General features: G+C 42.6%; 6 protein-coding genes across 9 annotated transcripts; 1 reads left to right on the top strand and 5 right to left on the bottom strand.

Annotated features, from left to right (window-relative positions):
- Positions 1–179: 179 nt before the first annotated feature.
- Positions 180–1,897, bottom strand: LOC124189659 (L-lactate dehydrogenase-like). Its single transcript, XM_046582081.1, has 8 exons — positions 1,621–1,897; positions 1,496–1,531; positions 1,314–1,431; positions 893–1,240; positions 774–825; positions 638–703; positions 446–569; positions 180–385 (listed from the first exon to the last, which is right to left on the bottom strand). The coding sequence occupies exons 1-8, from the start codon at positions 1,711–1,713 to the stop codon at positions 221–223; spliced, it is 1,002 nt and encodes a 333-aa protein (XP_046438037.1). The 5' UTR covers positions 1,714–1,897; the 3' UTR covers positions 180–220.
- A 940-nt stretch (positions 1,898–2,837) lies between these two features.
- LOC124189651 (calphotin-like) lies at positions 2,838–16,313 on the bottom strand. 4 transcript variants are annotated; one of them, XM_046582065.1, is made up of 8 exons: positions 13,637–13,883; positions 13,425–13,547; positions 12,434–12,773; positions 11,331–12,257; positions 10,007–11,254; positions 7,566–7,726; positions 7,260–7,394; positions 2,838–6,762 (listed from the first exon to the last, which is right to left on the bottom strand). In XM_046582065.1, the coding sequence occupies exons 6-8, from the start codon at positions 7,674–7,676 to the stop codon at positions 3,421–3,423; spliced, it is 3,588 nt and encodes a 1,195-aa protein (XP_046438021.1). In that variant the 5' UTR covers positions 7,677–7,726; positions 10,007–11,254; positions 11,331–12,257; positions 12,434–12,773; positions 13,425–13,547; positions 13,637–13,883; the 3' UTR covers positions 2,838–3,420. The 4 variants fall into 4 exon arrangements, with proteins under 4 accessions (XP_046438021.1, XP_046438020.1, XP_046438023.1 ...); XM_046582064.1 differs by having other exon boundaries at positions 12,434–13,547; positions 13,637–16,313; XM_046582067.1 differs by having other exon boundaries at positions 2,838–6,108; positions 6,151–6,762; positions 12,434–14,897.
- A 330-nt stretch (positions 16,314–16,643) lies between these two features.
- LOC124190330 (proton-coupled folate transporter-like) lies at positions 16,644–18,423 on the bottom strand. The gene is made up of 5 exons (XM_046582954.1): positions 18,068–18,423; positions 17,435–18,006; positions 17,038–17,361; positions 16,817–16,973; positions 16,644–16,722 (listed from the first exon to the last, which is right to left on the bottom strand). The coding sequence occupies exons 1-5, from the start codon at positions 18,421–18,423 to the stop codon at positions 16,644–16,646; spliced, it is 1,488 nt and encodes a 495-aa protein (XP_046438910.1).
- A 318-nt stretch (positions 18,424–18,741) lies between these two features.
- LOC124189661 (hsp70-Hsp90 organizing protein 1-like) lies at positions 18,742–20,152 on the bottom strand. Its single transcript, XM_046582083.1, has 6 exons — positions 20,028–20,152; positions 19,839–19,956; positions 19,685–19,780; positions 19,367–19,620; positions 19,163–19,292; positions 18,742–19,088 (listed from the first exon to the last, which is right to left on the bottom strand). Exons 1-6 carry the CDS (start codon positions 20,028–20,030, stop codon positions 18,955–18,957), a joined length of 735 nt encoding a protein of 244 aa, XP_046438039.1. The 5' UTR covers positions 20,031–20,152; the 3' UTR covers positions 18,742–18,954.
- A 271-nt stretch (positions 20,153–20,423) lies between these two features.
- LOC124189657 (protein disulfide-isomerase A3-like) lies at positions 20,424–22,581 on the bottom strand. Its single transcript, XM_046582078.1, has 5 exons — positions 22,268–22,581; positions 21,639–22,196; positions 21,275–21,571; positions 20,849–21,212; positions 20,424–20,786 (listed from the first exon to the last, which is right to left on the bottom strand). Exons 1-5 carry the CDS (start codon positions 22,408–22,410, stop codon positions 20,679–20,681), a joined length of 1,470 nt encoding a protein of 489 aa, XP_046438034.1. The 5' UTR covers positions 22,411–22,581; the 3' UTR covers positions 20,424–20,678.
- Positions 22,582–22,769: 188 nt separating this feature from the next.
- Positions 22,770–24,131, top strand: LOC124189662 (C-factor-like). Its single transcript, XM_046582084.1, has 5 exons — positions 22,770–23,007; positions 23,093–23,144; positions 23,239–23,594; positions 23,652–23,730; positions 23,845–24,131. The coding sequence occupies exons 1-5, from the start codon at positions 22,885–22,887 to the stop codon at positions 23,988–23,990; spliced, it is 756 nt and encodes a 251-aa protein (XP_046438040.1). The 5' UTR covers positions 22,770–22,884; the 3' UTR covers positions 23,991–24,131.
- The last annotated feature ends 105 nt before the right edge of the window (positions 24,132–24,236 follow it).

Here is a 24,236-nt window from a genome sequence, read left to right as displayed (position 1 = left end):
TGTGGGTTTTTGGCTTTACGAAAATTGAAAAATTTCAACTGCACACTCAAACAGTCCTCCAACAATTTCCCCTCTTTCATTTTTATTGGTAGATGGCAGCATTCCGTATTTGTTTCCAACATCGCTAGATGGTGTGTTAGCTCCCCTCGAGCGACAGAAGAAACAATAATAAGAACCAGTATGTATAACTGTTTGTATTTATACATAACTCTTAACATTTTCAGAACACCAAGTTTGACTGAACTTCGTTTAAAGTTGCCGCTGATTTCTGAAACTGAGTACGCTCATCCTCGGTTAAAGTTTGTTGTATGACGTCAGTAATCCCATTTTCACCCAGAACACACGGCACAGAAAGAAAAACAGGACACTGGACTCCATGTATTCCCTAATTAAAATTAAAGTCGTTAAAACTGTGTAACTCAATGGTATAGCAAAGTTACGGTACTTCGACAAATGTTGAAACGGCGTACACGTTTCGAGTATTATTTAAAATGGCTCGGGTAAGAACAGAAACGCTTAAAGCCATCGCCCAAGAAGGATATCCCTTCAAGCGAATTATTTCATAAGCGCTAAGAAAAAAAAAAAGGGTTTAATGCATTTTTTAACTCGCTAGAATTGTATTGCTACATTGACATACCTCTGAATGACTTGTCTGTGGATACTATTCCAGTTTTCCGTGTCTTCACTAGTGCCTGCCGCAGGACTAATTTAGTTAATTAAAACTTGTTAATAAAATATGTATATAAAAATTTATCGTTGTGAATAAATATTACTTAAGATCCCTCAAACGAACACCGGCCACATCGACGCCTGACCAGACAGGAACTAGAAATAGTTAATAACAAGCTTAGAGGGTTACGTAAAAAAGGATTTACAATATTTTCAGACATACCGCTCGAGTCACCATGTTCTCCAATAATCCAGCCGTGTATCGAAGTTGGCGCAACGTCGAATCGTTCGGAAAGAAGAAAACGGAATCGAGAAGAATCTACATTGGTCCCAGACCCGATGACACGTTCCTTTGGCAACCCACTGAGTTTCCAAGCCACATAAGTCAACAAGTCAACAGGATCGGAAACGATGAGGAGAATGGTGTCGGGACTGTATTGGACAAGTTTGGGAATGATGTCTTTTAAAATATTCGTGTTGCGCTGATCCAAGTCCAATCGGGACTCGCCTTCACGCATTTGAGCTCCAGCCGTCACAATACATAATTTTGATCCAGCAGATAGTGCGTAATCTAAACTCAACGGTAACAATAAATCGGTTAGAACTTAATGTCGTAAAAATTTGTGATATTTTGATTTGATTACCTGAACCGGCAGTTATTTTCATGTTGTCGAGGAAAGTCAATCCGTGTTGCAAATCCATTAATTCTCCTTTTAGTTTGTCCTCCATCACGTCCACCAACGTCATTTCAGAAGCGATACCCTACGTATACAATACAACACAAATATTTAAAAATGCAAAAGGACACAAATCGCAGTATTCTCACCTGGGTCATGATGCTAAATGCAATTGAAATGCCGACCTTTAAAACGCAGAATAAATTATCGTAACATAATAAATTAATAAATAAATGCACTCTGATAAAAATCAAAAAATGTCTTAAGGTTTTACCTGTCCGACACCCACAACTGTAACCTTGGTTCCGGAGACGGTGTCGACAGAGGCCTTTGTCTGCATTCTCATTTTTAGATCTGTTAGCGCCATTTTCTTGTTTTCGCTTTGTTTGAAGGAATTGGACCGACAATCGTTAAACTCGTGGAATAGAATGTCCGTCGGGGATGTGCACCCAATCAAGACTGAAGCAATGATGACTTCCTTCGGTTGAAGAAGCCTTACTTTTTCATTGTTTTTATTTTTACTGCACCCGAAGTGCTGGCAACAAACGGCTCCTCCTACCGGGAAGCAGCAGCAGCGCACAAATGAGCGCGCGCAACCTGTATGAATGTCAAACTAAAGTCACCCAATGCACGTCTTCCTGTGATCTCATTGATCCGGTGGTTTCCCTTTCACAGCGGGACTTCACCAATTTTAAGGTACGACGAACTAAAACCGTTTGAAAACTTTTACGAAAGAGCAAAACATTATTTAAAAGAATACCACCGCGAATCGGGTCGCACAATTTCACAGCCGCAAATTCAACCAAAATAGAAACGTGAACAAAGAAAAGTTCAATTTATATAGTGACACTACAAAAATAAAAAAAGTGCAGTAAAGGAAAGGCGTAATGATTTGATCTTCGATTTGATTCATCGACATAAACAGGTATAATTAAGTGTGAATTTAATAGTTTATAAGATAAATGATGCTAGTTAATTTGATACCTGCGTTGTGATCAAGGTTTTGAATTGCCGACAGCAACCGCCGTTCCCATGTCACCTACACTCCTGACAACAATGGTAATCGAGAGAGGTAAAAATCACTGAGACAGAAGAAAGTAATTTTGATAAATTTATTAAGTAATTATTATTGTCTGTACGAATATCCAACGTTAACTTACTTCTTTTAGTTGAATAGACCACCAGAAATTAAACGCACGATAACGACGTATTGGCTCAGTCAAGAGCAATATGATGCAACAAATTCTTTAGTCGCATTTAAAACCTTTATGAGTTTAAACGTGTTCCGGAACCCAAATAGATTTTGGCAAAAGTGCAATGCCGCAGCTGTGAAGAAATAAGGAAAAGAGAGAAGCACAAAAGTGCAACGTAGACGAAAATCAATTTGGAAACAGTTGGAAACGGTCGACTGATACGCCATCTGCTTGGTGTCGATGCGCATCTTTATCTCCGTTTCCAAATCAGTTTGAGATTTGAGAAATAGAGAATGTCTTTAAGCGGTAAAATTTGTATGTGTAATTACTTCCTGAATACAATCGAGAAATGTATAAGGAAACGAACATCGATTAGTAAAAAATATCTGTGTGAAAAATAAAACCGGAAAAAATGGTGAAGAAAAGTTATTTTGCTTGTGATAAAGTTTAACAATAAAAGTGATTACATGGGGGAATAAATAGTTCACACATTCACACTTGTCATGCACACATGGTATCTTATTTTGGAATTTTGTCACCTTCATCTGTATACGGGGAGGCTATTTAAAGTCGTTTTCATATAACTAGCGTGAACATGACAATTATTAATTCCGCCTCATCCAACGGGCCAGCCGTGCGCAAGCTGCTGATATCTCATTCCGATTGCGTACGTTCGATAATTCTTCGTCTTTTTTTTTAAATTTGTTTTTTTGTTTGTTTTTACATTGCGATTATACCGTGCCAACGGGAATTGTTGAGCAGTACTGGACTTGGGTGGAGGGGGGGACACGTAAATTGACAATCAAGTTACTTCATAAAATATTTCAGAAAACACACACAGACATTCGACTGCAACGCTGGTGGCAGGGCGGCGTCATTTCTTATTCATGAACGCGGACGCAGCGGCCTCTGTAGCAGAGCTCGTACATGAGAGATACTTCAGTTGCCGTGGAAACGCCCAGCACTTGGCGTTCGTCATCGGACGATTCGCTCGGGTTCGACTGATCGTCAACGTGGTTATCTGCGGCCAATTCAATGGCGCCTTCTTCTTCGACTTCCTCTTCCGCCGGAACGATTGACTCCTCGATGACCACTGGCGCCTCTGTCGTGGTCGTGATGGGCTCCGCCGATTTGTTGGTATCCTCCACGACGACTGGGTCCACTTCAACTTCCTCCTGTTCGTCGACAAATTCTGAAAACGCCTCGGCCGTCGTGACAGTAGGAGCCGCAGTTGAAGACACGACGGGCTCGGTTTCATCGACAGTTTCGACAAACTCTTCGTTCTCTTCTCCTTCGATTTCATCCGTAAGGATCTCCTCTTCGACTTCTTCTTCCACTAGTTCTCCTTCGCCTTCTTCTTCTCCTTCTTCTGGCAATAATTGGTCGTTGGCAAGGGGTTCGTCCGTCACTAATTCGTCGGCTTCCTGCTGGAAGGCATCAACTGGTTCTTCTTCGACGGGAGCCTCGGTGGTGGTGGTGGTGGTAGTTGTCGTCGGGGCCTGTGTGGTCGGGCGACCGATCCGGATGTTCTGAATTCCAGGTCGCGTTTCAGGGACACGTCGACCAACCGGAAGCAAGAATTGGGCTGGCGAATTATTGATCAAAATAGGTTTCGATTCAACTCCATCGCGGATGCCGAATTCCAGTGATTGTGGGGCAATGAAATCCTCCTGCGAGCGAATATTTTCTTGCCCTTGGATATCGAAGACGGGCTTTGTAATGCGGATGGTGGGTGGCAATGGTCGCCTAATGGAAGCTGCAGGTCGGAGAACGACCGGTCGATTTCCAACTTCCGGCCTGACAGGTGGAAGAGGGATCCTCGAGGAGGAGAAAGTGGTTTTCCCGCGGATGCGGAGTGGCTGATCATTGCTGGAAACGACCTGACTGGCCGCCTCTGGTTCAACAGTCGTCTCTCTTTGACGCTGGATGGCCTCGTAGGGAGACCAAGGTTTCTCGGCCGGTTCGACGGACTTCTCATCTTCCAAAACCGCTTGTTCTTCTTCCTCTTCTTCTTCTAGAGGAACGTCTTCTTCTTCCTCGGCGACTGGAACAGTTTCCTCGACTAGTACAATAGGACTGTCTCCTCTAATGATTTCCTCTTCGAGAGCGGGTCCCTCGGTGACCACCGGATCAACAAGTCGAGAAGCTGTCGGGGCGACCGTGGGAACTGTTGCTGCAACAGTCGTTGATTCCGGCGTTGTGGATGCTGTCGTGGCTGCGACTGTTGGCGTTGTCGTAGCTGCGACTGTTGGCGCTGCCGTCTGAACAGTTGTAGGAGCCGCCGTCGATGCTTCCGTGGCAGCTACAGTCGGTCCGGCAGTCGTGGGCGTAGGGGTGGTGAAACTGTTGGAATTGATTCGTATGCGGCCTCTTCCACCGACCAGAGTGCTGACGGTGTGACGGACTGGTGGAGCGGTCGAAGCTTCAGCCGGAATGACGTTCAAGCTATTGGGCCTGTTGAAACGAATGCGTCCGCGTTGGTTGCCGGAAGCGGCGTTTTGTGACTCGAGTGTCTGGAACGATTCGTCACGTTCGACGACTGGAGGGTCAAGATCAAACGAGTCGTGTTGTGTTTGTTCCACAGCGGCCGGTTCGACAATGAACGATTGAGCCTTTGGTTGTTGTACGACGACTTGCGGTTCAACCGGAACCGGAAGCGGCGGCGAGACCAAGGAATTGGTCTTGACTTTGTTGCGAATCTTCTGGCCGAAAGAGGTTGGATCTACCGGCGCATCGGGTTGAGTTTGGCTCAGAATGGGTTCGAAGTTGTTGCCGGAAGACGGAGTAATCTTCTTTCGGTTTTGCTGACGCTGCAGTTGCTGACGCTGACGGACTGCCTGGAAATCCGGCCATTGGGGAACTCCGCCTTCCAAAGGAATTCGATTAATTGGTCGTTTCTTCAGCGGACGAGTTTGGGTGGTTTCAGTGACTCCTGAAATTTCCGGAGCCGGAATGGGAGTGGCGGCCGGAATTGTCTGCTCGAACGCGGGAGTGGGGGCCGGCAGGGGAGCGTCTTCCTGTGGTGGTGGAATTAATGTGACTGTATTAGCGGGAACCTCGGGCGCCGATTCGAAAGAAGCCGGAATAATAGCCGGTGATGAGACCGGTTTCAATTCAATGACCGGTGCTACTTTCTCTTCAGGTGGAACGACAACTGGGGACTGGGTCGCTGGCTGAGGAATTTCGGACACTGGGGCATTCTCAACGACTTCGACAACTATTGGAGCTGGGCGGGGTTTAATGAGTTCCAAAAATTCCGGTGACTCGGCGGCCAAGACGAGCGGCTCCTTGGGAGCTGGTGGAGGAGCTGGTTGAGTTGGTGGGGGAGGTGGAGGAGCCGGTTGAGTTACTGGAGGAGATGTACTGGTTTCTTCCAATGTTTGGAACGGAACGAATCCAGTTTGGAGCCGGATATCGGATAGAGATTGCTCAAAGCTGGAAGGAGGAGGAGGCTGTTGGAACTGTGGCCGTTGGAATTCGGAAACGACAGTTTGTTTCTGGAATTGCGGTTGGAATTGCGGTTGTTGCGCTGGAATGGGCTGGAACTGTGGTTGAGGAGGCTGGAATTGCGGCTGAGAGGGCTGGAATTGTGGCTGAGAGGGCTGGAATTGTGGCTGGAACTGCACTGGTTGAGGTGTCTGGAACTGAGGCGGTTGAGGTGTCTGGAATTGCACCGGCTGAAGTTGAGGAGGCTGGAATTGCACAACCTGCGGTTGCTGGAACTGCACCGGCTGAGGTTGCTGAAACTGTACAGGCTGTATTGGCTGCTGCTGCGTTGGCTGGAACTGCGGCTGGGGTTGTCTAAACTGTTGTTGGGGTTGCTGGAACTGTGCCGGCTGTTGCTGAACCTGCTGGAATGGTGAGTTGAGGGCAAACTTGACGTTTTGGATGGGAATTTGCACACGTCCGTAGCCTTGCGGAACGCTGTAATCGAGCGGGGCCACGAAAAGAGGTGGGTGCGGATTGCGTGGGTCTGACACCGTCTGCTGCTCCCGCTGCGGGGCACCGACGTAGGTCACGTCAAACTTTTGGCCTCCAGTCGGTTGGGGGTAGTTGGGTGGCGCGAGGAAGACGTGATACGATCCATCCGAAGCTGGTGGCATCCTCTGCAAGTCCATAAGCAGCGCCCCGACGTCGACGAACTTTTGGGCTTCCAGTGGGTTTTGGTTACGCACGATCAACGACACCTTGTCTCCCGGTTTCACGTGCACTGGAGGTTCATTCTAACCGAACCGGAAAAAAAAAAGGAAAACAGGATTTTTTAGTGAAGGATAAAACAGATTTTTTAAATACTTCAATTCAACGAATATCACAATGACAAAGTCTTTTGTTCCTTGATTAAAGCATAGTCATGGAATGTTGATGGATGGTTCTTTTCTTGAAAATGACCAACGGCGGGAGGAAAATCGGGGTCATCACGGAACCGAACAAAAGAACAATGGCGACACACCGCATACAAAAGAAATATAACGTACTGCGCTAAACAAAATTGTATGTATATATATGTACACGAAGTCGTCGGTTGAAAAATCACGGGGCCGGGCTTTTATCATCGGGCCCATTATACGCACGTCCATGAAGGGACAAACCACGTACGGGACGAAAAAACGGGAGTCGGACAAAAACATGACTTGAAATGTGTGCCAATTTTTCAGTCTTTTTTTTCGGTGGGAAGGATGTGTGTACAGTTAGATCGCGTTATTATTATTCTTTATAGTACCTGAAGGTTGTTGGAACCCGATGCTTGGAAAGGCCCGTCTTGGCGCCGCGAGGCTGTTTGTTCTGGCAGTGCGAAGCGCGGAATGGGGAACTCGTCGGAGACGGGACTGGAATTGATCATAACCGGCCGGGCTACCTGATAACGATCGAGGAGAGAACACATCGAGCCATAAATAATATTTTCAAACGAAGAAAAAATAATAAAAGAAATGGCGAAAATAAAACGGCAACACAGTCTCTCACGTTCGCCGTGATGTAGTGTTATATCTACGTCGTTGCATTCGTTTGTGTGTTTTCTGTTTATTACCTGACCCGAGTGATGAATGAACCAAGTTTGGCCAGATGGGAAAGCCAAGTGAAGCGGAACTGCTCCCATCAAGACGGCCATCACCGTCAAACAACTTTGTGGGGCCAGCATGTTTGCCGTCTGGTCTCTGGACCAATTGGGTCCACCGAGCAGAAACTAACCTTTTATAGAAATAGAAACTTTAGTCTCGAAAAGACTCAAATTGTTTAAATAAATAAATAACAAAAAGAGACAAGTGTCAAGTTCCTCAAAGTAACCAGAGAGATCGAGAGAGAGAGAGAGAAGTTAGTGGGTCAGTGGACCGATGCGCTGCAAAGAACGTCACACGAAATGTGATTAGGTTTTACCCAGGTTAATTGGTGTGACGAAATAAGCGACGCTCCGGCGACGGTGGTAAAAATTTGGCGAGGCTCATTGACTTCTTTGATGGACTATACAGGTAATACTATCGGACGCTTCCATCTATAAATTAGCGCTCGGTCGAGATCAACGACCGTGAAACACCTGCAGTGTACCGATTTTTGGCAACCTCCTCTGTTCGACCAATTATCTGCCAGGTGAAATCGATTCATCTGCATATTATCTGTCCGTACTATCTCGACGTCTATAAATTCGTGAACGTTACAGTTTCCGGGGTTATCCCATTATGAAGAAGATAGTTCAGCTATACGAAATCAAGAAGAAAAAAACAAAAGAGAACAATGCTCGATTTGCATAGTTCTATGGATCTGTCTTCTTCTTCTTGCCCGCCCCTCTAAAGTTATTTAGGTCAAGTGAAAATGTAAACGAATGAAAGCACATCAAGATGAAAGAAACAACAAAAAGAACACGCACACACCAAACCTGACAGGTGAAGAAGAAGAAGAAAAAAAAGATGAAAATCCCAACTAGAAAAAAAAAGAAAATGGATTTGTCTTTTAAAATAAATATGGGTCGGGATGTGTGCGCACCTGTTCTGCATCCCACACCGGAGCACTTCGGCTTTCACGTAAAAGAAGAAGAAGAAACCAAAAACTCATATCTGATCTGATGACCGCAGCTTTCTCCCGTGTCGGAGAGGGATTCTTTTTTTTTCTTTCTTTCTTCTGTCTTTTCCTTTTAATGTTTTTATTTCACGCTACAGGTGGGCTGATGAGAAGCGGACTGGGCTCGTAAAAACTAGTGCGCCCACCACCTTTCGCTTCTTTCTCTTTCCGTCTCAATGAGCCTGGAGTTTTGTGTTTTTTTCGGTTTCGTCACGTCCTCTCTTCCGCTCATTTACTTTCACGCCATTTCGACACGTTTGTAGTTGCACACGAAAGGCGACGAGCTGCACAGCTCCCGAAATCACGAGCCCATCAGATTCCCACACGTCTCAAGAAAACGGTCTCTAGACGTGCGGGGGTAGCAAAGGCATAACTCTTATAGAACGAAGGGAGAAAGTTTCAGTCGGGGAACGATTCGATGGTTGCGGGCTACCAATCAAAATGTCGATTATCTACCACAGTCAATTGGTCGTTATTGATTCCTATCTGGGCAATTGAGGAAGTGGAATAAATACAATTGGTTGATTGTTGGGGGGGTGGAAGTAGGAAAACACATAAATCCGATATCACGAACGTTCGTGATTCATTCGAAATAAGTTTCCAGCCGCGAACTTATCACAAACCAAAAATCTAAAACTATTCCGAGAATTGGGCAATAAAAATATAAAGAGATACCTGGTGACCTATATATTGCCTAATATTATTATCTATATCTATCTCTATATATAAAATAACAATTTTATATGTGAAGGTGTGTTAAAGGTGCACGCGGGCCCCTCTTCCGCCTTAGGGCCCGAACAACCTGCCGCACATCGGAATGCGTATGTGCTGGAAGCGGAGGGGAGTCGCTGCGGAAGCGTCCCGGATAGGGCAATGAAAATTATTGAACATACATACATACAATATTTAAAAAAAAAAGCCCAAAACCGGTTTTGTAGAAACACAAAACAGGTCCGTCACAAAAATTTAGAAGGACCTCAAACAAAATTGTTTTTGGTCGTCGAAATTTTTCACAACTTTGTCGGGCGGAATATTTTTGTTGTGTTGATACTTAAATGAATTGAAGGAGGAAAAAAAACAAACAAATGTGTGACGAAGGTCTCAAAAAGGGAAGACGTGCTGCACGAAGAGGAATGACCAAAAAGGTATTCACACTCTGCCGGTCCAAATGGAGGTCAACCGGTCAGCGGTCACCTCCTCTTCGCTCTCCTCCCGCTACTTTATTTTGTTTGTTTGTTTGTTAGTGACTTTGGTTTCCTTCTCTCTCTCTCTGACTCTCTCGTCTGGTCAGGTAAATCGATTGGAAACTGCGCACGACTTGTTTTTCTTTCCAGTTGCCATGTTCAAATGGGCACATCACAACAAATGCGCCATCAAATCAAACGGTAATAAATGGGAGAAAAATTTAGAACTTACCTGGAGGTTAAGGCGGCTAACACGGAGCAGAAGGAGTCGCACTGATCACTTGAACGGAATAGAAAAGCGAAGTGTGACAGCAGCACTCGTTTTTAAAAAACAACCACTTTGGGCTCTCGGGGATAAAATCGCGGATGAGATGAGAGGTTCGAGTGGTGACAAATTCCGCAGGAGCCGACGAGGTAGGTACTTGAGCTCTCGAAGAGTTGAAGGAAGACTGCCGACGTTAGGTTCCACTCCGTCCGGGTTTAATTCGGCCTGTTGCAGAGCCAAAGCAGCAGAGCTTTAGCTGGATGAAGCAAGACAAGAGGCGGGAGTTTTCTTTTTCCTTTTTTCCCATGCGGGTGTGCCGGTGCTTGTGGCTAAGAGGAGGTGGTGGAGTTGGTTGAGGGAGTCGGTTTGAGAGAGAAAAAACTCGGTCAGACAAGGCCGACGTCGATGACACACGGAACGAGTCGAGTGGGTGGAGAGAGAGAGACGAGCGCTTCAGGTTACCACCCTCTCGTTCCTCCTCCTCTCCGAAAGAAGAGGAAGAAGAAGAAGACAAAAGGCAAAGGTAAGGTACGCAGGCAATAGGGCAGCAGGTAACAACGTCCTAGATTTTTTCCTAGATGCACCTGTACAGTGTGTGTGTGTGTACACGCACACACGAGGCAGGTAGGCACGCTGGGCGACCGATTAAGATGGAAGGGGGACATTCAGCTCCACCTTCTTGCTGGCCATTGCGGCGCAACCAAAATATAGCCGAGTGTCCACTGACCCGTTCCCGGCGGACCATCCGGCCGGCCAAAGAGAAGGAAACACCATTTTTCGTTCTAAACGCTTGCAACACAATTGGATCTTTTTTATCCTCCCATCATCCACGGTCGGCAAGCAGCTCCGGCACAGTCATCATCTCTTTAACAGGCAATGGGTGGGCTCTTCTCGCTCCCGGCAACGCGCGCTCGGTTGTACACACAACACAACAGCATGGGCTCTTTCCTCTCTCAGACGGCCATACCTGAGCGTTGACCTAACCTAGCTGGCACAGGGCCCTGTGTGAGTCCAGATAAAATAAAATAAAATAAAATAAAAAAGCGACCCGCTGGATGGATGGAGAGGAAGAAGGGCATCTCATAGTCAGATGAAGCAGCCAGAAGCCTTTGAGTGCGTAACCTACTGACATCCATCCCCGCGGCCCGTCAGCTATATTATTGTATTCCACGTTGCTCCGCCGACCAAAAGAAGTTAGCCACCAGTCACGCTTTCCTTGAACGATACGAACAATGATTAGGCAATCACAATTGTCAATCACTACAGAGCAGTGCATTTGGCATATATTTACCAATTGACGCGCATCGTTGCCTTTCCGTCTGGTCGTTTACAAGCCGCGGCGATAGGAAGCAGTAGGAAGACGGAGGGGGGAAGAAAAAGTAGGCTATCTCAGTCCTTGGACGCTTCAGGCTTGGAAAGCTTTTTGCCGTTTTTGTCCTGCTAGTAGTCTCTGGTTATCAATAAGGTTCTTTTGAATTTATCGACTCGTGGTGGGAGAAAATCTCGAGCGGTGTTCCCCGCCGCACGGTTGAGCCAAAAGATCCGCACGAATAACAACATTTTCTTTTTTAATCATTTAAAAAATGTAAATGACATTTTGCAAAAAGAAAAAAAAAAGAGAATTTATATTCGACGCTGCTACAATAATCGAAAGAAAAAATTTATCTTTCATAATGCTTTTTACAAGAGCTACATGGAATAGGAATGCACGAGTGGACCGCGGTGCGTTCTTATGAACGTACGTTTGACGTGGAATCCTACTGTTAGCAAAAAAATTACACGCACACAAATACCTTTATAATGCTGTAAAGTGTTAAGACATGGGGAAATAATTAAATAAGTTTAAATGTGAATATCTGTTAAGGAAATGGCTATTAATGGTCTACTCAGATACCCAGAGAAGGAGGTGGGTGAGTTACAGTGGAGGGCTGGGAGTCAAACAGTGTGTCTTCATCTTCGTCATCATCACCACCATCTCCAAGAGGCTCCATTTCTTGGCTGCCAGCTCCTGAATTGAGAGGACGATACTTGCGAGTGCCTGTTCTTCTGCCACTTCCCCTTCTTCTTCTTAAACGGCAAGTCCTAAAGACAAAGTAGAGAATGGCCAAGAAGCAGAGACCGCCAAAGACGTATGTGCTTCTGATCAAGGCATCCTTGTTCGGAATGAAGCTGGATCCATAATTCCATGTTTGATTGTTTGGGGATTCATTTTTACCAACTGCAATTGCACAACGGGAAAATTCCAATTACCCACTTATGCAATCAAGTGAAAAGGCATGATGAAATAGAAAAAGGAATGAAACTGATTCAAAACAGAAAGTGAATGGCCACATGTAACTCTTAAAAATTAAATACAATGATTAAAAGCAAAAAATGTGTGAAAACGACACATACCTATGGGGATCGTGGAAGTACCGGAATTGTTGGCATGATTTTGAGTTTCTAACGCTTTCTTTTGTACATCGTCGTTGGACGTTTGCTGTGCGTTTTCGCCCGTTGACAATGTGTTTTCAATCATCATTAACACAAGGCACAAGGCAATAAAAAATCGAAAGGAAAACATGTTCACTATTTATTTTTATAATGGCGTAGACTCAATCTTCACATTGGTAGCTTTTTTTATCGTAGAATTTCGTAATAACACTCGGTAATGCCGACCGACCACAATAGCAGACGAAAATGAAACTTGCCACGTTTGTCAACAAGTATACGTTGCCAGTGAAACCTGCTCCCACTGTTACAGAAAAAAGAAAGAAGCCATTGAAGAAAAGATAATAAGAAGAATGTGCCATTCGTGAGAAAATCAAAACCTCGGGCGTGAAAAAATCTAAAAAATCTCCCTCTAGATGAAAATTCCATTCATACTTAATTGCTCGAGGCACTGTATGCGTAAGAGAAAATAAAACAAGCAAGTAAAAGAAAAACAACACAAATATTATACTCATTATTCATGGGGGCAGCATGTTTTTCATAACTCTCGGGTCTCGGAGAGTCGAGACATCCGCCCATTCCTTTACGGTATAAAGATGATTTTTTTTTTCTATCCTTTAAATTATTGTGTACAGCACAAAAATAGTTGACGGAGAAACTCTTTAAACGATTCTTTAAAAAAAAAAGAAAAAAGTCTACACAGAAAAGGAGAGACAGGCTGATGCGACGTAAAATTGTTTAAGGATGACTAAGTCAAAGAGTCATCATGTCGAGCCGGCTATGAAACGTCTGCATTCTTGAATGAAATCAGAAAGCGGCAGCAGCCCTAAATACCCTGGCGATAGTCGAGTTAACCTCGTTCTCGTGATTAGATTTCGAAAAGTTTGCCGCGAATCTTTAACGCCCGATAAACTCTTCAAATCTCTACAGGCGATGTCCGCTTTGTTGTACATACCACTTTCAGATTATTCCCAATTGTTCACATGTTCCCTCTTGGTTTAACCGAAGGCAGTCGAGGACAACTTTCACCTGCACTGCGGAGTGTAGGACGTTGGACGCGCTTGAATAGTTTATTTACCTTCAGTCAATAAAAAAGGAACAAACAGAATAAGAGTTGTGCTTGGGTAATTGTACAGGCGGCTAATAAGAACTGCGTTTACGACTTACCATAGAGTTGCTCAAGTTGCGGTCAGACATTTCCGGTCACTTGGCTCTTGTCGTACAGTATACCTACCGCGTACGTGTTGCCTGAAACGCACCAACACTCCCGCATTGTTATTCAAGCGCGAATGGAAATTTTCTCATCCAACTTCTTTGTTGTGCAAATATAGTACGGTTTGAAAGTGTTGTTGAGTGTTGTGACAACATGCGGAGTAGCTGCTGTCACTGATGACTTATGCGTTGCACGGCAAACCAGTTTTGTGATGCTCTGCTGGCAAACGCGTTCGGTTGAAATATGCTCAGACTTATGACGGTGCATAGTGATCCATCACGCTCGGCAACGTTTCTCGGTTGAGTTAGATCCTTGGCCTGCATTCGGTGTTGCCCAGGGCTGCCACCATCAACGTCGCCGATGTAAATTTCGTCTTAATACATTTCGGTTTTTCTTCTTCTCCTCTTTGTAGAAGATCTCCCACTTGGAACAACAAATTTTTGTTTTTTTCCTGTCAGACTGGAACTGACAGCGATCCTCCCTTTGGAGCACGCACGAATTTATTTTTAAATTATTCTCCAAAAGAGTGAATCGACAGATCGGTGTCGACACGGTGCCGTTACCATCGGCCGCACCTGTGCGTTCGATATCCGCAGGGGAAACCAAGTCAAATAGAAAGAAAAGGCTAATAAACAATCATTTTATTTATCGGCAAATTTTTAGCAAAGCGTCACGTACTACGCAGTATCATTTCGACTTTCACCAATCTGATGAGAAATGGAAGGATGAAGAATCAGCTCGGCGCGTGAGGATCCCATCACGAGAAATTCCCGGGCGACGTGTAGTACGATATTAATTATACGAACCTTCGCCATGTCCGGCGGTACCGCGTCAATTCCTTTCCCCGTTTACTTTTCTCCCTTCTTCTTCTTCTTCTTTTTAATACCCATTTTAATACGTGCGCGTCCCAGTTCCAACGTCGTGGAAAGAAGATGAATAGTTCCGTGCGGCGGCGGCTTTCCAGTCGTTTGGTTTTCTCCGACATTTCTGACTTTCGTGAGGAGACGGTTTCCTCGTCCTCTTAAAGCTTTTACCCGCGTTCAACTCGAAGCTCGTCTATAGTCCTTCCCGTCGTAATAATGCCTGTGCTGCATGTTCACGACCACCTAGCAAACTGCTTGATGATTACCTAACGACACCTGTTCCATCGTCTTCCTGTTGAGCCAGCCAAAATAGGCAAGGCCACTCTCTGCGGAACAGCAATTCTCACATTACGTGACGAATGACATTTGAACCTGTCGTGACTGTTGCACTCTCGAGAGACTCACGTATAGATAGACGAATGGAGCGAACGAACGACCGACCGACCGACCGCGGGAGAGTGTGTCAAGAGTGGCAAGGAGAGTTTGAAATTGACGAGGTGCTCGTAAAAAAAAAAAAGTAGGTTGACACCATCGTTGATGCAAACGAAGTGTTTAAAGTGCTCAAATCCTGTTCGAACCCTTAAAAGGGCACACAGCCGGATCATATGTCAACAGATTATAGCTGATATGAATAGATTACTCCAGATTGAGTTACCTGGCTTATTCCAATCAGTTTCAGCGGAGAGTTGAAGGAGCGGGCGTGTCTATTATACACCGCAATTATTTAACCAAATAAAGTACGCGCTCGTATGTAACTATTTAAGGTAAATCATGGCCAGCCGCGACACTTGGCGAAGGGGACGAAACAACATCACGCAACAACCGGTTCATGAATAATCAAACGGACTTGTGTATCATTCGCAGCTCTTTTTTTTTACTGGATTATTTTATGTAAAGTTTCTTTGGCTTGGCAAAGCCTTTGCATTCAAATGGTTGAATCCCGAGAACCGACGGGAGGTCTAATGTTCTTTTGACCATAGGCATTACCTAAAATTTCGCTGCCAGGTCCAGAAGTAATAGCGCACATTTCCAAGTGGCTTTTTAAAGAGTGGCATTTTCCTTTAGACAAAAAAAAAGCGGAGATCCGCTTGGCTTGGTCTGTAACTAAAAACAAAAGAGCTTGCGTTGTCTTGGCCTGAAGAAGTAGGCCACGTGACGTGACAAGGTCACGGACGGCTCTGCTTTTTCCTGTACAGAATGTATTCTGAGCGATGAACCGAGGCGGAAGGGTTCACTGTCGTATACTACTTGTTTCGTCATTATGCACTTTGAAAAGGAAACAATCGGGTGCCACTATAAGCACACCATTTCTCTGTTTGGGTTTTTTTTTTCAAGGTTTCAATTGTTCTTCTTTGGCTCACTTTCAATGCATAGAGTTTTGCCCATTGTTCTTTTCTCGAAAAAAGATTGAAACGCAGCACGACATTCATTCATTGACACGACAATTTCAAATGTTTCACAGGCGAACGCCCAATGTTTCAAATCGTTCCAGTTTCAACTGATGCGCGTGACCCGGACTGGGGAGAAAACTGATTTCGGTCGTAACTCTCGCCAGAGAAAATGGCAGGAGATACGATGCAGATGTGGGTTTGTTTTCTCCTCTGTGCTGTTTCTTCTCTTTTCTTTCCTCGCCAAAAAAAACAAAAAAGAGAAAGACCATTTTTGTTTTTCTCTTTACAATCGGCTGTTGTTCGATAACCCACAAGGATGCGGGTAATTCGGCTTTGTCTATAATGCGCAATCAATGCGCATGCAACCAAACCTATCAAATTTTTTTTTCCTCATATTTCTTTTTGTTTCAATGATGAATGTGAGTAAATTTCCAAATAGCCGCATCGATTGTCCGAAATCCGTTTTTTTTTTCCCGAACGAATCGTACGTGACGACTCGACGAAATCGGTGGGAGAATACAACAAATAAACTATTCGTCATAGAATATCAAAAACATATCGAGTACATAGTTTCTTTTTTTCTCTCTCTCTCTCTTACTTCGTTTGATTGCTGTTACGCGGGTCTTTTTATAGACCCCTAAATCTCTAACAAATTTCTTCTCTTGAGATTTTGTACGAAAAAGGTCGACGATCTTACTTGTTCTCCTTCACGCTGAAGTGTCAGATCGACGGGCTGCCGCAGTAGAAACGTAATAAAGCTCCCTCTTCATTTGGTAACTCAAGTAGCTGATGACCACATAGAAATTAGAAATAAAAAAGGAGAAAAAAGATCTATATAGAGCGGACGGAAGAGAAAGTTGACGACTCGGAATCAGATTACCTCATTATGACTAGTGGGATGATCAGCATAATGGCGGCCAACTCGAAGGTGAACCCACGGAATATAGATCGTGTCAGCGGGTAAAGGATATTGAACACGATCGAGCCAAGCAACGTGCAAATATTTTCAATGGAAGCAACAAATGCAAACAGCTTTCCTATCAAATGAAAAATAAAGAGTTAGAATCAGAATAAATGTATCTTAAAAGAAATTCTACAGACCTAATTCATTGGGATCGACCTGTTTAGACAAAAGTGAGCGAATGGATGGTAGGCAAAAAGTGTTGAACATTGAAAGAAATGGGACGCAAAACATCATCGCGTTGGTTGTTGCAAAGCCGTGCAGGACCAATCCAGCGGCTTTAGAGACAAGACCGATGCAGCAGGTGATGGCCTCCTGTAGATTTAATCGGCGGACCACTGGGGATAAGGCGATTAGCGAAAGCGCGCCAACTCCGAATTTCAACCCGAAATAGTAACTGTAGGTTTCATAACTCCAGTTAAGTGGGTCATCCTTTGTGAAAAGATAAGCTACGTCCATTTCACCTAGCAATCAATCATAGCGTCGTTAAATGTTTTTTTTTTATTTTGTGATCGGCGAAGAATTCAAATATATTACCTGCTGTAACGGTCATAGTTATAAGCGCGCAAGCTATGAGAAGAAGAAGGTTCCGGCGTCGATTATTGGGACGAGGCTTGAAACAGGTTTGCAAACTTGATTGAAAGTGATGGCAACTAAAGAGTTTTCGACAGTAATTTTCGGAGGTCAGGATTAATTGCTCGTCGGCGGATCGATCATCCTTAACCGACGGCACCAAGAAGATTACGTAAAGGATAACTAGGACATAAAAGGCCATAATCACAAGGAAGACAGCAGCATGGCTTTGAGTTGCTCCTAGTAAGGCACCACCGATAAAGGGCCCCACGGTCCCGCCACAGAAAGTCATAGCCTCCAACATGGCTACTCGCAATGAGCGGCTCTCTTCGCTCGTAACAGCCGAAATGTAGCTCATGACACTCATGATACAACTAACAAAACCTCCAAATATTCCAGAAAGAAAACTAGCCAGAACAATCATAGAAACTGGAATGGAATCATACAAGGACATGAGAATGTAGACAATGCTTGCAAGAACCATGCCACATGCAGGAAAGAGAAGTGGCCACTTTCGATCATACAAGTCAGAATACCTGCAACACAAATAATATGTTAGTCAGTAGAAGAAAATCTGAAGATATTTAGATAACTCACGATCCAAGATAATTAGCAACAATTATTGAGGGGATAGTTAGGGCTGCTGTAGAGCCAAGAATCCAATGAGAAGCTTGTTCTTGAACGACATCGAGTGCATAGCTGTTGTTGTTGAGGTTTTGGCACACTGAAGAATTGAAATTGCTCTGACAAGTCTTCTGATACACTAAATCTTGAAATACTGAATACTGCATAAATGTTGCTAGCATATACAAGAATAATACAGGTTCAACTGTCACAATAGCTAGAACATTTTTAAATTTGTCTAATCTGTTAGCTGCCGGAGCTGCTGGAGTAAATGAATCTGTTGATGTCACCAGGTCAGTGGAGGAGGCATCTGACACTGAGCGTTCCATGATACCAATATTACTTTAAGGAAGCTGAATGAACAAAGTTGAATTAATAAAGATAAACTTTATAGATGTCATTGTTTTATTTATTTATTTTGTAAATTGAAGCGTTACCTCGAAAACAAACTGTTCACTGGATCTCTGAATTGCTACTGACACGCTTTTAAAAAAACTACAGACTAGAGGCTAACAAGTCGATCGGGCAAACATAGCGAAATTATGAAGAGTAGCTAGGGCCCCACACTAATCGTTTGAGGACGTGGTGTATCATAAAAGTTTGAGATAAACAAACCCGAGACAAGACAGACAGCATCACACGCATTATGTCATTGAACTTCCCTTGTATTTACAAATGTACTGTCTGCTAGAACAGGATTGCGCTGCCATCTATCTCATGAACTTGATCTTTTGAAAGATTGATGGATGAAGCATGATGGTTAGTAATTTGGTTAGTAATTTGGAATAGTAAATGAGTGAAATATTTGTATAAGGAAAACAGAAATCAATGGGCAGTATAATTTGAATAGAAACTCGAGTTTAGTTTGCTTTTCCCTTCCGGTACCGGTGTCTTGCTTGGGCTTTTGTGAATTTCTTCTGGGTCGTTTCAGGTAACCTTGTGGCACCGCCATCGCTAGGTTCCTCATGACTATTATTATCAAGACTATCGTTTTCTGAAAAAAAGAAAGACGACAAGATTAATGAGGCAAATTCGTTTGAATATGAATAGATTCTTAAAGGTATATACCGCCGGAGAGATCAAACGGAGGTTGCAGTAGAGAATCTCTTTGGTTTTTAACATAATATCTGTATAATTTACAGAATCCAAATCCAATAAAAGAAATGGCAATGGTCATCAGCACTTTGAGAATAGGATGCTAATGAAATGATGAAAAATAGTTAACATGGCAATCTAAATTTAAAAAAAAAATAATAAATAAATATTCATTACCACCAAAACAGGTTTGTCTACAATCAAGTAGTCTGCAAGAACAATTACAACTCCAACTATGATCCCAATTCCAGCTCCAACCCAGGGAATTTGTTTTTCAGCCCTCTGATCCTTTTTCAATTCCCTGCCTGCTTTTCTCATTGAGTCAATGAGAGATCGGTCATCTTTTTGAAGGTGGAATGCCATTGAATATGATGTCAAAGCTTTTTCAAAATGAAATGTAGCCATTTCCACTTCAGCTTTACGAAAGTAACCTGACCAAAGAAACATGTATGCATGAAATTTTAGAACACTTCCAACATTGGTCTTTTCCAATACCTTTAGCCCATTCAGGCTTCAAGTCTATGGTCCGAATAGCATCTTTGTAAGCCAAAAAATACTGTTGTATTTTCAGGAACGCAAGCGAACGATTGCCTGTAACAATTTCAATTAATTAACGTTCTGTAATAGCAACTAAAATTGTTGATGTTACTGTGAAGCGCATGGTTATTGGGATCGGACTGGATCGCTGCGGAATAATGCAAAACAGCCTCCTCATGTTTGCCTTCTTTAACACAGGCATTTCCTTTTTCTCTTAGTTCATCTACGTTCTAAGAATAATTTAAAAAATAAGTAGCTTGTATTTAATGAACGAAAAGTTGTTGACAGTTTCCTGACTTACCATTTGACAAACCGCGTTTGCTACTTGTACCTTACTATCGTCTACTGCTATGCCGATACACCATCACCGCCACCTGGTAGAGAAACGTCCCAAGCTTTGTACTTTTATATTGATTAATCTTAGTCATCTAAAATGGGCACGCAATATATTTATAATGAATATTTAAAGAAAATCAACTTCATAGACCACCTATTTCCTAATTCATTTTATGGGTGGAAGACAATGTGGATTTAAGAGATTCGCCGCAAATTTTACAGACCCCTATTTCAGTATTTTGTATCCTCGACTTTTTGACTTTTTTAACACTCAAATCAACTTCTATCACTGTAGAGTCCACAGACTACGTTTACCTTTACTCAATACACAATACAAAAAAATGAAATTAATTTAAACAGATTATCACAAATTTGATTTATTAGATTCCACATTCCCATCGCAGGTTAACAAAACCTACAACTGCTGCAATAATACGTTCATTTACTCGTACCAGCAAAGTTAGCCAAGTTCACACACAGATGCGTGTTTGTTTCAACAGATTTTATTAATTTTTTTTTTTATAGAAACTGGGAATAATGAAATTTGTCCCAACACTAGTCGAACACGGCTGGGACGAGATTAGAGAAAACGTGGACTCGAAGAAACTCGCGATTATTACAACTCCTTCAAATCCTTAGGTGCTCCAGAACGATCCCATCCCCTCAATTCTTTGGTGGCATGTTTAGCGATGTATTTGATGAAATCATCCTTTTCGCGACCACCCTGAAACACAAATTTGTTTGTTAGGACACAATTGATAAAAATACGCATTACGCAGCATTTACCTCGTATCGAACATGATTGTCCTTGTCATCCTTGGCCAACCAGTAGAGAGTAGGGAAGCCTCGAACTTCAAATTTGCTGGGCACGTCATTGGCAGTTGCGTCCATCTTGACAATTGCCACATCTTCGTCTTTCAGCGCATTAGCGACCTCTTCGAAAACGGGGCCTAGTTTCTTGCAGTGACCGCACCAGGGGGCGTAGAATTCGATCAAGGTGTCTTTTCCATTTTCAACAACTACTTCATTGAAGTTCTTAGCAACAGCAGTCTTCAATGGAGTGCTGTTGTCTGGAATAGCTTCGGATTTCATGTAAGGCTCCAATTTCCCTTCTTTAACGTCGTTCAAAAATGTCTGGAAGGATTCGATCCTATCATCCATAATAAAATTAATAATTTCCCGAAATCGTTATTAATCTAAATAATATCTTACGAGAATGCGTCTTTCATGGTGAACTTTCTGCCGGAAGCATCACGAACAGCAACACGGGGTTTGTCGTCGTTGATATACTCCAAACCGAATTCGTTCAACTCTTGTTGGAAGTCATCTTTGTTGCTGATGGCAAAAGTGAAAGAATCGGTGAAGGACTGAGCAACCTTCAGGATACGATTGCGCCAATAGTTTGTTCCCTTTGGGTTTTTGACATAGTCAACTCCGAAATAAGCAATAACAATAGGATCCTTAAACTGGGCTGCATTATCCACGCTGCGGTGACCAACCAGACCGAAACTAAAAAAATTGAAAGAATAGTAAAAATTACTCAAATACATCTGACTAAATCATAAGACAGACTTACAAGTTCTTCTCCACAAATGTGTTGATGGCTTCTTTAGTGGCAGCTCCCTCATAGACAATGAAGTTAGGCTCAAACTTGTTATGCAAATGCTTTGGTCGGAAGAGAACAATATTGTCTGAGTAACCATATTTTTCAACGACATCCTTGTTGCTAGATACAGCAAATCGGACAGATTCTCTGAGTTTGTCAGCCAGCTTCATAAACACAGTCTTTAGTCCACTGCTCTCATCAGCAAAGAAACCAACAACTGATACATCTTCTTTTGCCAAAAACTCTTCAGCAGCTTTGACATTCAATAATTCCTTAGCAGATGGGCCAACCTGGGCTCTCATGAACTTGGCAATGCCAGCTGACTCTCTAGGACCATTGTAGTCACTGGATACCTCACCATTTTTGAAGATCTTAATAGTGGGATAACCTTGTACACTAAACCTGTTACAAGTGCTCTTGCCACCTTCTGTGCAGTCAACCTTTGCAAGGGTAATGGGAGGATCGTTGCTCTTGAGCATAGAAGCAGCTTTTTCAAACTCTGGCTTCAGACGCTTACAATGGCCACACCTGGAAACAACACATTCAGTTTTACATTTAATTTGGTTGATGTATGACACAATACAAATTAATCAACTTACCAAGGGGCGTAAAACATGACCAAAGCGGTATCAAAAGTTGCGAGTTTTGAATCGAAGTCATCATCAACAAGGTCTACAACAGAGTCTGCGTTGGCAGATAAGACCAAAAGGCAAGATACTAAAATAGTTGAAATGACTCGCATTCTGGCAAATACAAACCAGTACGATTTATAAAAAGAGTACTATTAAAGCTACAACGCTCTTCAATCGGTAGACCGATCAGCAACAGACTTGGACTTCAAATGCCGGTCACAGCAACTATACGTGCAACTATACGTGTCAATTTGACACACCCAATCAGAAGAGGCGACGTGTGGCCAATTTTTATGTCGCGTTGTCAATGTGGATACTTGTACAAATAATTCTCATGAAATTCCAAAAACATTTTCATTTATGAACTAGTTGATTAATTTAAAAATGTATATGTAATTTTTTATTCATTTGTAGTCAAATAAATTCTATGATTAATTTCAAACTTTCTGGCATTTCTCTTGAAAACTTTGGGGAATATGCAGACGAAATAACAATTAACAACCTGTCATAGCAGTCATAGGCGAAAGACCAACTCTGTTAAGTCTGTTGTTTTTAGGTTTTTGTAAAAATTTGTTACTGTAAAAATGTTGGCTCGGACTATATTTTTAACTGGGTGTAGTCGTGGGTTAGGTTTAGAAATGGTGAAGCAAATTCACCCCTTTACAGAAACTTTGATTGCAACATGTAGAAATCCGGAAACTGCTTCGGTATAAAAAAATAACCTTTGGCCTACACTAATTTCATTATCTATCAATTTCTTCGGTAAACTTTCATATTCAATTTGATTTACAGGAACTCCGAGAATTAGCAGAAGAACACAGTCATATAAAAATTCTTCCAGTTGGTAACATAGCATGCCATTAAATTTAAATTCATAAAATAAATTTTGTTGCAGACCTGAAATCCAACAAACATACATTTGGTGGCAATCTTTGCAGATGTGTTAAACCATGAGACCTTTGGTGATGTTGCAGAAGAAGTATCTTCAATTGTAGGAGAACAAGGGTTAAACTTGTTGATCAATAACGCTGGAATATCTCCAAGATCAACCCGCATAAATTTTGTGACTGCAGAAGCAATGGCTGAAACTTTTGCTGTCAATACAACATCACCACTGATGTTGACTAAAGCACTGTTACCTTTGTTGAAAGCAGGTGCTTCCTCTGATGTTGATGAGGATAGTGATTTCTGCATTAAAAATGCAGCTATTGTGAACATAAGCTCTGTGCTAGGGAGTATCAGCAATAACATGGGAGATCGTTCTGGTGGTCTTTATCCTTACAGATGTAGCAAGGTAAAATTTATTTTCTGATTTCAACATATGATTTTATCCAAGCTTTAAATATTTTAGGCAGCTCTTAATATGGTGACCAGATCCTTAAGCAGTGATTTGAATCCATTTAACATTACTGTTATAAGCATTCATCCAGGTATGAGTGTTATCACAACTTCACATTTATTATTATTTATTCATTGTGTTTTTTTTTCAAAAATTTCTGTCTATTCACCATGCTATTCACGCTATGAAAATGTCTGTAACCAAGGTTGGGTAAGAACAGATATGGGTGGACCAAATGCACCTTTGTCATCACAAGAAAGCATAGAGAGCTTGATTTCTACTTTAAAAGAGCTCACTTTTGACAAATCAGGACTTTTCTTTAATCAAAATGGTGAAGAGATCCCTTGGTAAAAATCAACCGTGCAGTAAGCTCGTCATTTAATTATTTTTAGAATCGTGGTTTGTTTATAATTCACGAAAACAGCAAATCTACATAATTTGTTTCCGTAAGTCTTGTAGATAACGGACCCAATAAATAATGAATCAAAATTACTGAGCTACATTTTGGTGTTCATTTTATATTTATATAACATAATTATAAATATAGATTTTTTTATGGCATTGTATATTTCTAATTTTAACTATTTATTGGTTGAT

Source organism: Daphnia pulex, chromosome 3 (genome assembly GCF_021134715.1).
Source record: "Daphnia pulex isolate KAP4 chromosome 3, ASM2113471v1".
Lineage (NCBI taxonomy): Eukaryota > Metazoa > Arthropoda > Branchiopoda > Diplostraca > Daphniidae > Daphnia > Daphnia pulex.
The sequence above is the reverse complement of the archived record's forward strand: the minus strand, read 5'-3'. Positions and strand labels throughout refer to the sequence as shown.

Coding starts and splice junctions, on each gene's coding strand:
- LOC124189659 (XM_046582081.1), bottom strand. CDS start 1,713: ATGGCGCTAACAGATCTAAAAATGAGAATGCAGACAAAGGCCTCTGTC. Junction 1,532..1,620: donor CAGTTGTGGGTGTCGGACAG/GTAAAACCTTAA, acceptor TGCGTTTTAAAG/GTCGGCATTTCAATTGCATT. Junction 1,432..1,495: donor CATTTAGCATCATGACCCAG/GTGAGAATACTG, acceptor TTGTATACGTAG/GGTATCGCTTCTGAAATGAC.
- LOC124189651 (XM_046582064.1), bottom strand. CDS start 7,676: ATGCTGGCCCCACAAAGTTGTTTGACGGTGATGGCCGTCTTGATGGGA. Junction 7,395..7,565: donor TCATTCATCACTCGGGTCAG/GTAATAAACAGA, acceptor GATCGTTATCAG/GTAGCCCGGCCGGTTATGAT. Junction 6,763..7,259: donor CGGGTTCCAACAACCTTCAG/GTACTATAAAGA, acceptor CGGTTCGGTTAG/AATGAACCTCCAGTGCACGT.
- LOC124190330 (XM_046582954.1), bottom strand. CDS start 18,423: ATGGAACGCTCAGTGTCAGATGCCTCCTCCACTGACCTGGTGACATCA. Junction 17,362..17,434: donor AACTATGACCGTTACAGCAG/GTAATATATTTG, acceptor ATTGATTGCTAG/GTGAAATGGACGTAGCTTAT. Junction 16,723..16,816: donor ATCCCACTAGTCATAATGAG/GTAATCTGATTC, acceptor TGTGGTCATCAG/CTACTTGAGTTACCAAATGA.
- LOC124189661 (XM_046582083.1), bottom strand. Junction 19,781..19,838: donor CAATAACCATGCGCTTCACA/GTAACATCAACA, acceptor AAATTGTTACAG/GCAATCGTTCGCTTGCGTTC. Junction 19,293..19,366: donor TAGACAAACCTGTTTTGGTG/GTAATGAATATT, acceptor TCATTTCATTAG/CATCCTATTCTCAAAGTGCT.
- LOC124189657 (XM_046582078.1), bottom strand. CDS start 22,410: ATGCGAGTCATTTCAACTATTTTAGTATCTTGCCTTTTGGTCTTATCT. Junction 22,197..22,267: donor GTCATGTTTTACGCCCCTTG/GTAAGTTGATTA, acceptor TGTTGTTTCCAG/GTGTGGCCATTGTAAGCGTC. Junction 21,572..21,638: donor ACATTTGTGGAGAAGAACTT/GTAAGTCTGTCT, acceptor CAATTTTTTTAG/TTTCGGTCTGGTTGGTCACC.
- LOC124189662 (XM_046582084.1), top strand. CDS start 22,885: ATGTTGGCTCGGACTATATTTTTAACTGGGTGTAGTCGTGGGTTAGGT. Junction 23,145..23,238: donor TATAAAAATTCTTCCAGTTG/GTAACATAGCAT, acceptor CAATCTTTGCAG/ATGTGTTAAACCATGAGACC. Junction 23,731..23,844: donor TGTTATAAGCATTCATCCAG/GTATGAGTGTTA, acceptor TCTGTAACCAAG/GTTGGGTAAGAACAGATATG.